The sequence below is a fragment of the Mya arenaria genome, chromosome 13, assembly GCF_026914265.1.
Source record: "Mya arenaria isolate MELC-2E11 chromosome 13, ASM2691426v1".
Taxonomy (NCBI): Eukaryota; Metazoa; Mollusca; class Bivalvia; order Myida; family Myidae; genus Mya; species Mya arenaria.
Window position 1 is genome coordinate 9,550,510 of NC_069134.1, and position 15,661 is coordinate 9,566,170.

Sequence of the window (15,661 nt, forward strand, 5' to 3'; positions counted from 1 at the left end):
GCAAATTACCTAAAATATATAATAATCAAGTTATAATAATTATTGGTCTTGCTATACATGTGCATATTTTGTCTGGCTATATGTGCAACAAGTATCATGAATATCTTACCAACAACAACAACAACAACAATAACACCAAGGCTATGACAATACCTCAACTTTGTTTCTTGGGAAAAAACATACAAAGCAATACCTGTACCATAAAATATTTCTTAGAGAGAAACACACCAGGAAACCTATATAATTCCCTAATACATCAATTATGTCAGCAGTTCAGATAATTATGTCAAACTCCCAGGAAACCATTCACCTACATATCTAATTCATTTGTATGCTGGGATCATTCCAAGACCCCTCCTAGGTTTCATGTTACCATATATAAAATATGAATACTGGGTGTTTTCACTCAATGAGTTACACAGGTACCTTCCCCAGGAGGAGAAAGCTTCCAATGTTTGCAAACAAGGTCTCAACAGGATTTGAAACAGCACACACTTTTGTTAAAAGTAGCACCAAACTGTATAGATGAGAAAGGTTTTTGGCTTTACTTCACATGGTCACCAAACTGTATAGACGAGTAAGGTTTTTGGCTTTACTTCACATGGTCACCAAACTGTATAGATGAGTAAGGTTTTTGGCTTTACTACACATGGTCACCAAACTGTATAGATGAGTAAGGTTTTTGGCTTTACTACACATGGTCACCAAACTGTATAGATGGGTAAGGTTTTTGGCTTTACTACACATGGTCACCAAACTGTATTACACAACAACAGCTTTAGCGTGACTGTATTATTTCAATCACAAGGTTGCACTTTTGTACCATGTTGTCAGGTACATTGTTAAAAAAAAGTGTGTGGCAGGGCTTCTAAAAACCGGCAATTTGCTGGTCTGGACCGATTTTGACCAAGCCAGACCGATTTCAGTTTCAAAAAGTGTAAAAAAAATCGGTCCGAAATTTTCTAAAAAAAATTGTAATTTCGGTCCAAAACGACTAATTCAGTAAAAGATGTAAAAATTGTACTACACAAACATTCATGGGTCATTCACATATTCAAAACTACATCCAATAGGTCATAAAAGTGTCTTGGTTACCATGAGACCGATGCGACCAGCTGCTTTTTCCGCTACGCTGATCACTCTATAGCCCATCTGTTAATTAGCAGACGCTTGCAATCGGTCCAATCACATGTTTTGGTATAAGCAGAAGACACAAACTATGTGTTAATTATCTGCTTGCAGCTTTCCTGATTAAGTGTTAAAATCAGTCCATATTTTCACATGGCAATATGCTATGTCTTTGTCGATCATTAGATGATATCCGTTTGTTGATTACAAAACGGTGAAATTTAGATTGTTATAAAGAAGCATTGCTGGTTAAAAACGGCTTTAAAGATAAATGCATGTCATTGTTAATCTGTGAAAGCATTAAAATACCGAATTAATTAACATAATAATATTTAGGATATCAAAAGCGATACGCTTGATTAACTACATAGTCTGACAGCTGAGTCCGCCGCTTACGTAATATTTATTCGCAGAAATGAAAAAAATCATCGTCGATATCACACTTTAAGCTTGTTGCCCCGATTATATATCTAGATATATACTATTATTCAAGATTATCAGTTGAATGTTGACCCACTGAAGAAGCATTAAACAAATAAATCATAATACTGTTTCACTTTTTGTCGTCTGACCGCCTCCCGACAGCCACAGTTAATTACGATCGCAGTCTTTCTTGTTAGAAATGCCGCAGAACTCGACGAGAATCTCATTTGAATTAAACTTGTATCAAGGACTATCCGAATCGGCTATGCTGGCTCTAGAGCCCTCTTACGAATTGCCACATCGCAAAAAATATTGAAATATTGACAGAATAGACGTCGCGAAAATGTATGACATTTCTATAAAATCGGACTATTGAACAGGTCTTTCTTTTTTTGATGGGAGGGAGGATTTTTTTTTGTGGTGGTGGTGAGGGGGGGGGGGGGGGGGTCGTCGCCGGGTCCGGACCGATTGAGGTTCCAAAGTTTTAGAAGCCCTGGTGTGTGGTATATTAGTAAATAGCGTTGCAAATATCTGCTCGGTAGTTATAGAATGATTGCGCACATCTTACTTAATTGTTTCTGTATTGATATTGGAGTTAGACAAAAACAAAACAAAATCACCGTCAATCATGGAACAAATGCAAATAAAGGACAAGAAAAAATCCAGATCATCAATTTGCCTGTGTACAAATCTGTCTGCAACAGATGGTGACATGCAAGATGCTCAAAATAAAGCACAATCTGCTGACCTTAAAACTGACGACTTAAACAGTTCCTGTCACACAAAGTCTGGCACTTTTTAAGCAATTCTTCTTGGATTATTAGTAGCACAAGTCCCTTAGCATAATGAACGTTATCATACAGAAATAGTTTTTGCTCTTTATGAATCTTAACATCAATCTTGGCAAAAAAATACATCATAGCAGTGAGCAACAGATGAAAAACAATGTAAGAACATACAGAGATAACAGCAACAGATGGTAGGAGAGAAACATCTCGCTTCTGTTAATTATTAAACCTGGAGACAACAATTCCTGTTCAGGACAACTGAATGTTTTCACAAGGACAGAGAAGATTGTTAGAGGCTGTCTTTAGGAGAGACATTGACAGGGTAATTTCCAATCCCAGGAGGACCAGACAACAAAAGTTCAATGCAATAAATCCAACTTATTTGTCTGTTACACACCGTGGCTGATCAGTTATATAGCATGTAAATGGGACCAGTTAACATTATTTATTTATGTGTCTTTTGTATACTCTTACTTGGCAAGATGTAAACTTGAAGGTAGAACAAGATGATCATTAACATTGACAAATTAACATGAACAAATGGCTGGATTGACATTTGTTTGAATATATAGCGGATAATTGTTTGTTTCCATGTAAGACCGTACTTTCTTGCAAACCTGACGTGTATTTCCGGTCATGTGAACAGTGTTGAAGAAAACCTGTCTTTCAACCCCCATGCAAGATGAGTCACGCGCAACAATACACCACTGCTTATATCTTTCATTGCATGGTTTATGAAAGGAACATCATGCCATTTCAATAAAGCGCAATCAAATGTACAGGTATGCAAGAGTTTTGATTAAAATTGAAAATAAAAAATCAACAAAAACGCAATTTTTAGAGGAACTATTTGCTGTCAATAGTGATATAGAGAATACAGGTTAGTGCCGTGGATGGAGGAAGTTTATCTGGCAAGACCTCCTAGTATTTTATTTATCCTGTTAATTTGTTTATTAAAACACGATAAATTACCTTCAAATAATCAATTAATTTTATAAAAAGGGGAACAACTGTTTTCCTGGGTTGACATTGACACACTAGGGACCATATTTAAATGTGGCCCAAAAAGTTCTCAAAACTGTTAAATTTTATCTAATACATTCATAGTCAACAATATCAATTCAAAACATAACAAGACGCCAATGCCGCAACGCTGCATTAAAGTCGGATTATTTTTTTTGACGATGCAATTTTGCAAACCTAGGATTTAAGCTAGTGACCTAATATTTTTAACCAAAAAGACCCATATTTATACTTATCGGAGATATCGTTCATACAAAAAACCTGATCAACAGAAACTATTCCATTTCAACATTTTATAAACACATCAGCTTTTCCAATAAGATCTGTCCCAGAGCCCTATAGTTTTTGACCATAGATGACACACTTTATCATCTAAGATTTCATGTACACAAATATTTCATGTACACAAATATTTTTAAAGTCAATTAAAATTTAAATTTTTGAAAAAATGGGTAGATATGAAATTTATGATTGGGATGTGTGTTTATAAAATAGCAATTGAATTTAGTTGTTGACTGAAATTGATAGGTAAACTTTGGTAAGCATAGATTTTTTTTATGACAACAGGAAAATATTTCCTTAGATTTGAACTAGTGACCTAGTTTTTGATCTTAGGTGACCCATATTCACAAATGTTTAAGACAACATGTAGACAAATATTCTGACAAAGTTTCATAAAGATCTGACAAAAATTAATTAATTTTAAAATGACCATGGAATTCTTTCTCCTAAGATTTGACCTTGTGACCTAGATTTTGACCGGGGATGACCCATATTAACGAACTTTCAAGATATTATGCAGACAAATTTCTGTCCAAGTTTCATGAAGATTTGACAAAAATTGTTGAATTTATGACATGGAAATATTTTCCTAAAAATGACCTAGTGAACTAGAATTTGACCTGGGATGACCGATATAAAAAATAAGCAAGATATTATGCAGACAAATATTCTAACCAAGTTTCATCAAGATATGAAAAAAAATGTTGAATTTATGACGTGGAAATAATTTTCCTAAGATATGACCTAGTGACCTAGATATTGACCCGGGTTAACCCATATTAAAAAATATGCAAGATATAATGCAGACAAGCATTCTGACCATGTTTCATCAAGATTTTATAAAGATTGTTGAATTTTTTACCATAAAGTATTTCTTCTAAAGATTTGACCTAGTGACCTAGTTTTTGACCCAAGATAACCCATATTCATATATAATCAAGTTAACATGCTGACAAATAGTCTGATCAAGTTTGATAACCATTGGATAAAAACTCTTGATTTTATTACATAAAAAAACAAACTTAAACGCAGAATTGTTAATGCCTGCCCGGTTTTCACCATTCTATAACCCGTAATTTTTCAATGAAAAATCCAGCTAATTATAAGCTTTTAAAAGTGCATAAAGTGGATCAGTCACCAAAGATTATCTAATCATGTAACAATTATTCAGCAAGTCACAGACTATACAGGTCATGGTTCAAGATCACAAGTGTTTTCAAACAATCTCCACAATTGTTCATTGTATTTAATTCATGTTGATCTTATAGAATTAAGTGATGGATGTTCAAAACTGCACTGTCAAAGAGAGCATTCATTTCTATTGTAAGTGAGATTTTATCAATCACCACAGAATTTTGAATGCTGCACATTTTCTGCATTTGCGGGTGTAAGGGCACATGAAGACTTTCTGACTGATTTTCTTTGCCAGTGTCATTATGATGCAGAGTGATGGAATTTTCTGGGCGAGTGATTGTTGAGGTCGCTTGTTGGCGGACTATTGATAAGATTCTTGAGCAATATTTGTGCTTTTCATTTGACATTTCAGAATAGAAAAACAGTCCGTTTTCTGGGATCACATGACAAACTGACTGTAGATAAACATCACATGGTCAACTATCAAAATAAACTAAATTTGCATGGCACCTTGTTATTGGACCGATTAAGTGACAGGATAAAAAAAATCTACGCTTCATGATGTCAGTTAACAACGTCGCATGCACACTTTTACAAAAATGTTCAAAAATGCGTTTTCTACATCATATTTTCCACAAATTGTTAATTTCAGGTATGCAAGAAAAAATATCAACCATGTTTTCCGGTTCGGAACGAAAAATCAGGCCCTGACAAGCACAATTCATGGCCCATAATGAGGCAAGTCTTTTTACTGGCTTACACACGTGCCCTCGGGTCGATTTTTACAATCTGGACCAGAAACACATGATTGATACTTATAATTTTTCTCTGAGTGAGCAGCAAAGTTATCTAATGAAATATTAACTTTTGGTGTTCAAGAAGTTAAATATACTGAATATCCTACACTGAAACAAACCATTTTTCTTTTTATTATATTCTTAAGAGGAATTAAAAGAAAAAAAAGCGCCAATCTATATGATTTCAAAAATGACGCAAATGATACTGTGTCCCAGCCTGAGTGTACTGTTGTGTGATTTGGACATGGCAGAAAATTTATGAAGCATATTAGAGTGATATTTCACTGATTGAAACAGTGAAATATCACTTTTATTTTACTGATAAATCTCTATAAACCATACACCAGAAAGCAAATAATAAAATTGATTAATGTCATAAACCATCTTCAGTATAATACTTTATAGATATGATATATTTCTAGGTACAGAAAGACCCCATCAGGAACATTTGGTGCATCTCAATTTAGGAATCTTGTCAGATGGTTTATTTCAGACACCCTTATTTACCACATTCTGGTAATCATTTACTGTTTCTGTCATCGAGTAATCAACTGTTTGGAAACAATCAGAACTCCGAACATGAACAAGACATTTCTGTGCAGAGTCAGGAGGGAGATTATGAACATCATATAGTATATAATACATAAATAAAACCTAATTTTTTAAAGATATATGATAGGACAAGTATGAGGTTATGGCCATGTAAACTAGATTAATCCCCAGTATACAGGATAGACTCATGTGCCAGTATTTCGAGGAGTTTAATACGCCCCCTCCCCTCCATGGGGCATTTGACTTGCAGTATAGACAATCCCGGGTAAACTGCTGGTACAATCCCCTGCTGGTATAATCCCAGCCAAATGGCCCCTACATTTATTGGTTGTGTATGGTGTGTTTGTGGTATTTGTACATGTATGTCTCTCATTTAGTGTTGTTTGAGCCCCTACCTTGATATAATCTGCCTCTAAACAGGGTTTACATTTCATTTGTTACCACTTGTTGCTTTTATTTTAATGGTATTATTTCTAGTATAACCTGATCCTCTTTTGCCACTTCTAAACAGAAATTCCCATGGACAACTTGTGAACTTTTATAATTTCTATCTAAATGGTTAAACTATAATGCAACAACTCGTTCCTATCATGTGCCAGTACAAAACTGAATCCATTATTCGGCTAATTTAATTATCTTATGATAGTTAAGATAACTTAATGTGCTGTTGCTTTGATCTGATATGTGCAATATAAGTAGACTTTACAATTATTCTAGTATGTGAACATCTGATATTTCCACACACACCTTTATTTCCACACCCTATATTTCCACACACACCTTTTTTTCCACACTCTATATTTCCTCACCTTGCATGCTATATTAAAGGGACTGTACACCAGATTGGCACGAGAAACAGTTTTATTTTGTAATGAATCGCAGGACAATTAGGCCAGAGTTTTTTATATTTCGTTTTACGGGAGCGCCGTACCTAAATATTGCAAAACCCAAAAAAGAAAAAGATTCAAATTCCTAAATTTATTTTTATTTTTTCCGCCGCCCGTTTCTTCGATCTCCGATAGAAAATAAAATTTAGTGTTATTTAACCTAATGCTCATTTCACAACAACAAAAATTATCGCGCACAATTTCCAAGATGGCGGAAGCCGGCGCTTCTTGCTTATTGTTTCAACTGAAATATGTTTCATTGTTTTGTGATATCACATGCATATTATATGCCATGATGAAAATAAAACTTGAAACTTGCTTATAATCATCACATCTAAGCGCTTGTTTGGAAAATGGCGGCCTTTTACGAAATTTTAAAATGGATTTAGTTTGATGACTGACACTGTTGTTCATAAAATCAGTGCGTTTGTCATTTTGTGATATTTCGGAACGGAATTGTATTTTCTTTATACCAAAGGATAAATCACTTAAATATTTCTGTGTGTAGACCTGTTTGCACGGGGATACATTGAGAATTTGAATTTGCTGTACAGTTTCCGACTACAGAAAAAGACGAGAATGTGACATTGGATTTGGCTTGTTTGTCTGAAGGCAATAAAGTTATACCAACATATCGCATACCATTTAAATGGGCATTGACTCCTCTTTTAATGTCACCCATTTATAAATGGATTGTTTGTATGTTGATTAAGGAACTAAAAAATTGACTCTACTGTGAAATCTGGTAAGTTTGAGTTACATACCTCGTTTCTTTTCTTGTATATCAAAGACATTTAATTTCTTCAAATGTGTTGTTTGTCTCAATATTTTTACCCAAAATGATATAAATCAACATTTTAGAAACAAACAATGTGCCAGATGCGTTATGTTTTGCCAGTGCGAGTTTCAGTGACTATTAAAAGAACTACAAAAGTATAGATGCTCATATCAAAATCATGCATATATAATAATTTGTGTAATTTTTATTAAACAGTGCATTGTTAAATACTGTGAAGTTACAGTTGAAGAATATATTTACATTGGTGTGAATTAGCTGACTTGTGGCGTTTAGAGAGTAAAATAAATATCCAAATGTTTAAAAAAGTTCCTTAAACGAGCATTATGCACCAGTTAATTGTAACCACGGCCCCCCAGGTCCAGGGGGTATACAGGGGATATAGAGAGAAACGGGCCATGTTTTTACCTACCAGGTGGCCCCGCAGTGCCGAGTGAATGCGGTGGTTGTGTTTATGTACCGAAAATAGTGGTGAATGGGCGCACAACTTCAAAACATTGATTCTATAAATGTTTCCGAAAAAAAGAAAAAAAATACGAAAAATCCATCTTATTTTTATTTATTTTTCTGGACGCTCATTTTTTGACATCTTTTTCTTTATTTTATTCCCTCCTCCTGGCGCTTATTTTTGAAAAATTTCCCGTAAAACGAAAAATAAAAAACTCTGGTCTTATTTAATAAAATGTTTTATTCTTTGATATCATAATTGTAAAAAAAATACCAAAATGTAAAAATAAAATCGAGTCGGAGACCGGGTTTGAACCGGTGTCACCAAAATGGCCCAGTGTTGTATTCACTGTGCTACGAAGGTTTACCCTAAACAGTTGGAATATTTAAGCTATATACCTAATTTGGTAATATCACGTGATAACATCGACTAGCCAATCACGCATAAGGAATGAATTCTACTACGTAGACATACCCAGTAATCTTTTTTAATGGAAAAATACGAAAAAACTGCTAAAAATAAATTAATTGTAAACTATGTGGTACTTCAGTTAGTAAGTTTCAATGCATTGTAGACATCGATACCAAGTTTATGTCAGTTTTCAACAATTTTCTTTCTTTTTTTCGCTTTTTTATCATAGGCAGTACAGCCCCTTTAAAGGATGTACTGTGACATCAAGCTTGCATGTCACTGCTTCTTTGGATGCTGATCTTTAACCTATTCCTACACATCAACTATGCCAAGCACTTCATCATTTCTGAAGTGTTTGTCTCCTGTTGATTCTGCTCTCAAAAATCAACTGCACTGAATGAACTGTGATTATTTAGTGATCTATCATGTCCATAAAAATCATTTAATAACAGGATTTACACCATTTAAAAAATCTTGCTTATTTTGCTTATGATATAATTGATGGAAATGGGTTTAATGAAAAAACTGATTATTACCTGAATCTGTAATTTCCTTTTCTAGATCGTTTTCTACGCAATCCATAAGATGGTTGCCTGCTTAACAGGGGACTTAACCTATCATTGTCATTCTCAGCACAATTACCGTCTACTGTCTGACCTTGAGATTGACCTTGTACAGCCAATCCGCTAGAGTGACCTTGACATGAAGAGGTCATCGTCCTGGTTATCATTTTGTAGGAGGACTTACTGTTTTCCACTGTGGTTTTTGCAACATCAACAAAAACATCTTCATCATCATAATCCAGCTTTAATGGCTCCAGTGGGACCATACCTTGAAATCTCCTCATTATTATAGCCACCTTGCACTTGGATTTACAACTTTCACTACAAATATTTACTCCAAACTGTTGCTGTATTCCAGTCTTTTTTTCAATATTATAAAAGTAGTTTGTTTATATGATTATCGCATCATTAAACTGAAGCTTTCAAAACACATTCAACAAAGATTAAGAACAAATACTCCATCCATTAATATCACAAATCATTTATATTGCATTCAAAAACCGATCAATAATAATTTATCATTAATCATATCCATCTATTTCACGTATATAATATTCATAAAATTGTAAAATGTTCTAGAAGAAAATCTTTGCCAATTAAATACAGTAAATAAATGCATAGAGTTTAATCATTAAAACAAGCAATGCATAACGTATGACCAAGTAAATCCAGCAAAAAAGAAACAAACGAGTGAATTATATTAGTTCACAGAGATGTGTGAATCGTAAGGAGAAATCACAGTAATCTGCTCACATCGACGTAGTTACCTGTTCTTCTAGATAATCAATCTATATTTACTTATTGCACTTTTTTTTTAATAATTCCACAATGAGCAAGAATATCACATCCGTTCAGTTCTGTAAGGCACATGTATAATCTCAAACCTTTCTCCTTGGCTTCTGAGCAAATACCAAACAGCTCCTTGTAAACATCAACCATCAATATTTATTTTACCAAAGGTACCCATGCTTCACTGTCAGGACAAACTAATTGCAGTTTAAATAATTACGAAAATCCTAGATAGAAATCTCACAATGAAACCCTGGGACATATCTCTGTAGAAGTCAAAGAAGCCAATATTACAGTATTCAGTGCTGTGAAGTGCCACACAGCAGATACATTATTATATTCATTTTAAGACAATATTGTAGGGCTACATTATATAATAAATTATCACTGTGTATAATTGATAAAAAAAATAGTTATTCACTGTTTAAAATTAATAAATATCTTTAGTCACTGTGTTACATTTATAAATATTCGTTTTTCACTGTGTAACATTAATAAATATCAGGCAAATCTTCCCTAATACATTCCAAGATGCACTATTAATTGGAATGTCCTGGTTTTGCAAGGATAATTAGTTGTTGCTGACAAAACTACCATGTACTTACATAGCCACTTTATCATATTACTGTGTTTGATCAGAGAAGTGTTTTCCGGGATATTCCGATACAGATACAACAACGTTATCACCAATACTCCTTCAATGGTAATGAGACATTATCATTTACAGTTGAAGACATCAAAACAAGTAGATGATGGGGGATTAATGGTGCTATTATCCTCACGGTATTGTTATCCCTTTGTAACAAAGACATTTTTTTGGCAACCAGGGGTCACGTGTGAAACAGTTATTGACCTTTATTGATTTAAAATCTTTTCTTACTATCACTGATTTAGTTAGGCAGGTCAAAACTTATCTCCTTCTAATGGAAATCTCATTACATTTCATTTAAACTTGGGAGGTACTTGATACGGATTATAATTACGTCAGCGCTTAAGTGCTTAACTATTATAAGAATCAATTACTTCTTAAGTCTCTCCTGGATGCTTCAAGTCTCTCATTATTTGCAGTGAGCATGCACATACCAGTAATTGCTTCAAAAAGGTCACTTAGGAGACTCTTTAGAATGATTTTCTAATGCTACAAAGATTTCAACTTTTTGCCATAGCAGTGAAGCATGTTCAGTATGTTTAAATTCAGATTTTTTTTTACTATTTTCATAAATAAAAAACAAAATATAATGGCATCATAAAACTAAATCAGAAATGTAAGAAATTTAAAACAAAATGGAGCAGTACAAATTAAAGCATTTGTTACATGTATCATCATTTCACTGACTTCAGCAGAAAAAGTAAAACAGAACGGCAAATAAATATGTAGTACACCGTCACACTGCTAATGAGTTATGACAGAGCACTTGTAAGTCACGAAGAAGGTAATTGGAGTTTTATGCTTGAGTAAGACAAAAACAAGGCTGTGAATCAATATAGCAGGTAGTCCTCTGATCATGGGAAAGGAACACCATAACAGTTTTATTCACATGATGTTTTTACATAAGGTGTTTTTGTTGCAAGGGATTGTCATATTAGCAACTCAAAATGTTCAGCTGAGATCTACATAAGATTTTCATTTTCTTTAGTTTGTTTATACTGATTCAGTTTTATAACTGTATTTTTAACAAGACGGCCAAGATGGCCCTATAGTGCTCGCCTGAGTAAAGCTTTAATGTTGCTCTCTACATTTCTATAATTAAAGGGCAATAACTCTCAGGTTATTGAACATGTCTGAGGTATTATGCCTATACGCATTCTGACCTGATTTGGTAAAGATTGGACAAAGTTATTGATCAGACAGCATACTGGACAGCCCCCCTCCCAAACAAATCCCCACCCTTCGCTGCAGGTGAAGCAATAATATGTCCTGTATTTCAAATGGTCAAACATGAACAATATATTTTTGATTAAAAAGTTGCAAAGACAATAACTCTTACAATATTTAAGTTGGAGTTATGTAACTGTCACAAAAGAGCACATTGCTTCTGTAAATAAGTTTATAATGTTGAAAATTGAAATCTTCAATGATCATAAAACAATAATTTATCAATTTTTAAAAATATATATATAAAAAAAGGTAATTGTTCACTTCTGTGAAAATATTTTAAAATCGGGCAAATCTTTTCTGATAAGAAGATTTATTAATATTTGCATACCGACAAATAGTCAGTATTTTCCCAGAGCCTTATCGGGTGTCGGTGCGGACATGCCTTCACAGAAGGAGCTGGATTCCCCAACATGCCTTAATTGGTTCGACATGCCTTATTTAAATCCAGGCATGAACATGTCATAAAAGTTTTGCAATAAACCGTGAAACTGATCTTAAATCTGCCTGCGGGAAGGCTGTAAAGATTGCGCTCCATTCATTGTTACGGTGTTAACCGATAAATTAGCGGATCTCCAGTCAATTGGGGGTGTTATTCCATTAATTAGCGCAAATTGTACCACTAAATATCTGCAAACTGGGAAAACAATATGTTAACAATATTAATGCTCTCTTTGCCAGTACAAGATGATATAACAATACCGATGCACTCTTTGCCAGTTCAAGATGATATAACAATACTGATGCTCTCTTTGCCAGTACAAGACAAGATATAACAATACTGATGCTCTCTTTGCCAGTACAAGACAAGATATAACAATACTGATGCCCTCTTTGCCAGTATAAGATGATATAACAATACTGATGCACTCTTTGCCAGTACAAGATGATATAACAATACTGATGCCTTCTTTGCCAGTACAAGATAATATAACAATACTGATGCCCTCTTTGCCAGTACAAGATGATATAACAATACTAATGCCCTCTTTGCCAGTACAAGATGATATAACAATACTAATGCCCTCTTTGCCAGTACAAGATGATATAACAATACTGATGCCCTCTTTGCCAGTACAAGACAAGATATAACAATACTGATGCCCTCTTTGCCAGTACAAGACAAGATATAACAATACTGATGCCCTCTTTGCCAGTACAAGACAAGATATAACAATACTGATGCCCTCTTTGCCAGTACAAGATGATATAACAATACCGATACACTCTTTGCCAGTACAAGACAAGATATAACAATACTGATGCACTCATTTCCAGTACAAGACAAGATTTAACAATACTGACAGACTCTTTGCCAGTACAAGACAAGATATAACAATACTGATGCACTCTTTGCCAGTACAAGACAAGATATAACAATACTGATGCTCTCTTTGCCAGTACAAGACAAGATATAACAATACTGATGCTCTCTTTGCCAGTTCAAGACAAGATATAACAATACTGATGCTTTCTTCACCAGTTCAAGACAAGATATAACAATACTGATGATCTCCGCCAGTACAAGACAAGATATAACAATACTGATGCTCTCTTTACCAGTTCAATACAAGATATAACAATACTGATGCTCTCTTTACCAGTTCAAGACAGGATATAACAATACTGATGCTCTCTTTACCAGTTCAAGACAAGATATAACAATACTGATGCTCTCTTTACCAGTTCAAGACAAGACATAACAATACTGATGCTCTCATGGTCAGTTCAAGACAAGATATAACAATACTGATGCGCTCATTACCAGTTCAAGACAAGATATAACAATACTGATGCTCTCTTTACCAGTACAAGACGATATGCAACAATGCTTTTAATGCCGCTGTATAAAACAGGAGCTATAAAAAAAAAACTTAAAATTTACCTGCACCAGGTTAAAGGCTATTTGCCAGTTTCTATACATCTTGAAGGCTCATGTCAAGCAATTTATTTAAGGATACCTAGCTGTCAGTAAGTGGAGAAAACCTGTTAAAACACTTCATTTGATTTTCTTGATAAATGAAACAGGCTTCCATGTGTTTATAATGAAAATACTAGTGGTTGGCAATTTCTGGGGAGATTTATGATGTTGGAATATGGTCATATATATTGCATTACCTTCCCTGCAACTCCTCACAGCGTAGCTAGAAAATTACAGTATGAACAATGATTGTTTCCATCAAGATCTTAGCTGATATTAGTCTATATTAAATTATCTTGTGTCATATTTTCATTTTTTATGTGTCTCTGTGTGATATGAACTTAAGCCAGCATGAATATAAACACCATATTACTAGTTCGGAAAAGAACAGAATGATATCAATTTGTGTCCATTTGTTTTGTTGATAAAGATTTAAGATTCAAAATTCAAATTCTTAAATAAAATGCTTTGGTAAAATTATAATGGATACCATTTTTCTGAAAAACTATAATTGAGATGATTAAATGTTTCTGAACCAGACCATGTTCAATAAGCATATCACAATTAAAGGGAAAATTACTATAGTGTCCATTTTCTTTTTTTGTGTAGAAATTGAAACAAAGGTTGATCTTTTACATATAAACCAATCAATGAATTCATTACATAGCCAGTAAAATGCTGCATTGGTCATACCAACATTGACAGCCCCAAAAAATAATAATGTGTTATCTGCATTTCAGATAAGCACAAAACATTAGATGACCACAAGAAAATGATATGAGTTCTGGCCGTCTCATAAATGAATTATACAAAATGAGATATGGCAAAATTAATGTCTGTTAAGAGAGAAACTGCATATATAATTCTCATCTTAATTTCCACAAACATCCAGTATCTTGATGGATTGTGAATAATACAAAATGGAACATGTTTATATAAATCACCTGGCTGACACCACAATACCGTGACAAGAGTGGAGAAGCTATAATATTATACAGTACCACGTGACAAGAGTGGAGAAGCTATAATATTATACAGTACCACGCCATTTAAATTTTGTCTTGTTCTTTGAGATATAATTTTAAGGGAAAGTTTTGAGTTGTAACAACCAATGCATCAGGGCAGCCTTAGGATTAGCTGTATTTCACCCTTAACTTGTTAAAACATTTGATGACCTCAGAGTTGATTTTTTCAGACATGCTCTTTTTCAATCAATGGTCACAGCTAATATTACCAATGACTTTGAATGAATCAAATTATTCTACAAAAATGATTCAATCAGGGCCTCATGAAGAGTACAAAAAATCTGAAGCCGTCATCCTAGATGTTTCTTTCATTGCACACACTGATATAGATGGAAAACTTTTCCTTCAACAAAGAGGGCTTCAACTATACATTCACTTGAAATTTACACAATAGTTTTTTAATTAAAAAGATAATCCATTATATTGCATATATAAATTGTGTGACTGAATTTGTGATGTTTATGAATTCATTAAGTATATCACTGACACACCTGTGGAAAAGATTCATATGTTCATGAATTCATTAAAAGTTTTTTCACTGACACACCTGTGGAAAAGGTTCATGATGCTTATGAGTTCATTAGGTGTATCACTGACACACCTGTGGAAAAGATTCATATGTTCATGAATTCATTACTGGGCAGTTGCCTAATTCAGGATCAATTTTGAAGTTTTCTTAAAATATTGTCATAACTAGAACTGTAAGCCATAGGCTAACGAATACCCCCCACCCCTCCATGTCTAGGTTGTTTGCCCTGGAGTTAGGCCGGACAAAGCTAATTTTGCCTACAAGGGGAGATAACTCCAGTCAGGGTCAT

General features: G+C 34.0%; 1 protein-coding gene across 13 annotated transcripts in view; it reads right to left on the reverse strand.

The window, feature by feature from the left end:
* LOC128214151 (cAMP-specific 3',5'-cyclic phosphodiesterase 4C-like) overlaps window positions 1-15,661 on the reverse strand; it is a 406,322-nt gene that overhangs the window by 144,106 nt on the left and 246,555 nt on the right. The window contains exon 1 of one of the 13 annotated variants that reach the window (XM_052920450.1): window positions 9,206-9,639. The exons of the other annotated variants lie outside the window; for them this stretch is intronic. Within the exon in view, the coding sequence (XP_052776410.1) occupies window positions 9,206-9,516 (311 nt within the window). The 5' untranslated portion in view covers window positions 9,517-9,639. Of the gene's footprint in view, window positions 1-9,205; window positions 9,640-15,661 lie in introns of those variants that run through there. 13 annotated transcript variants of the gene reach the window in all.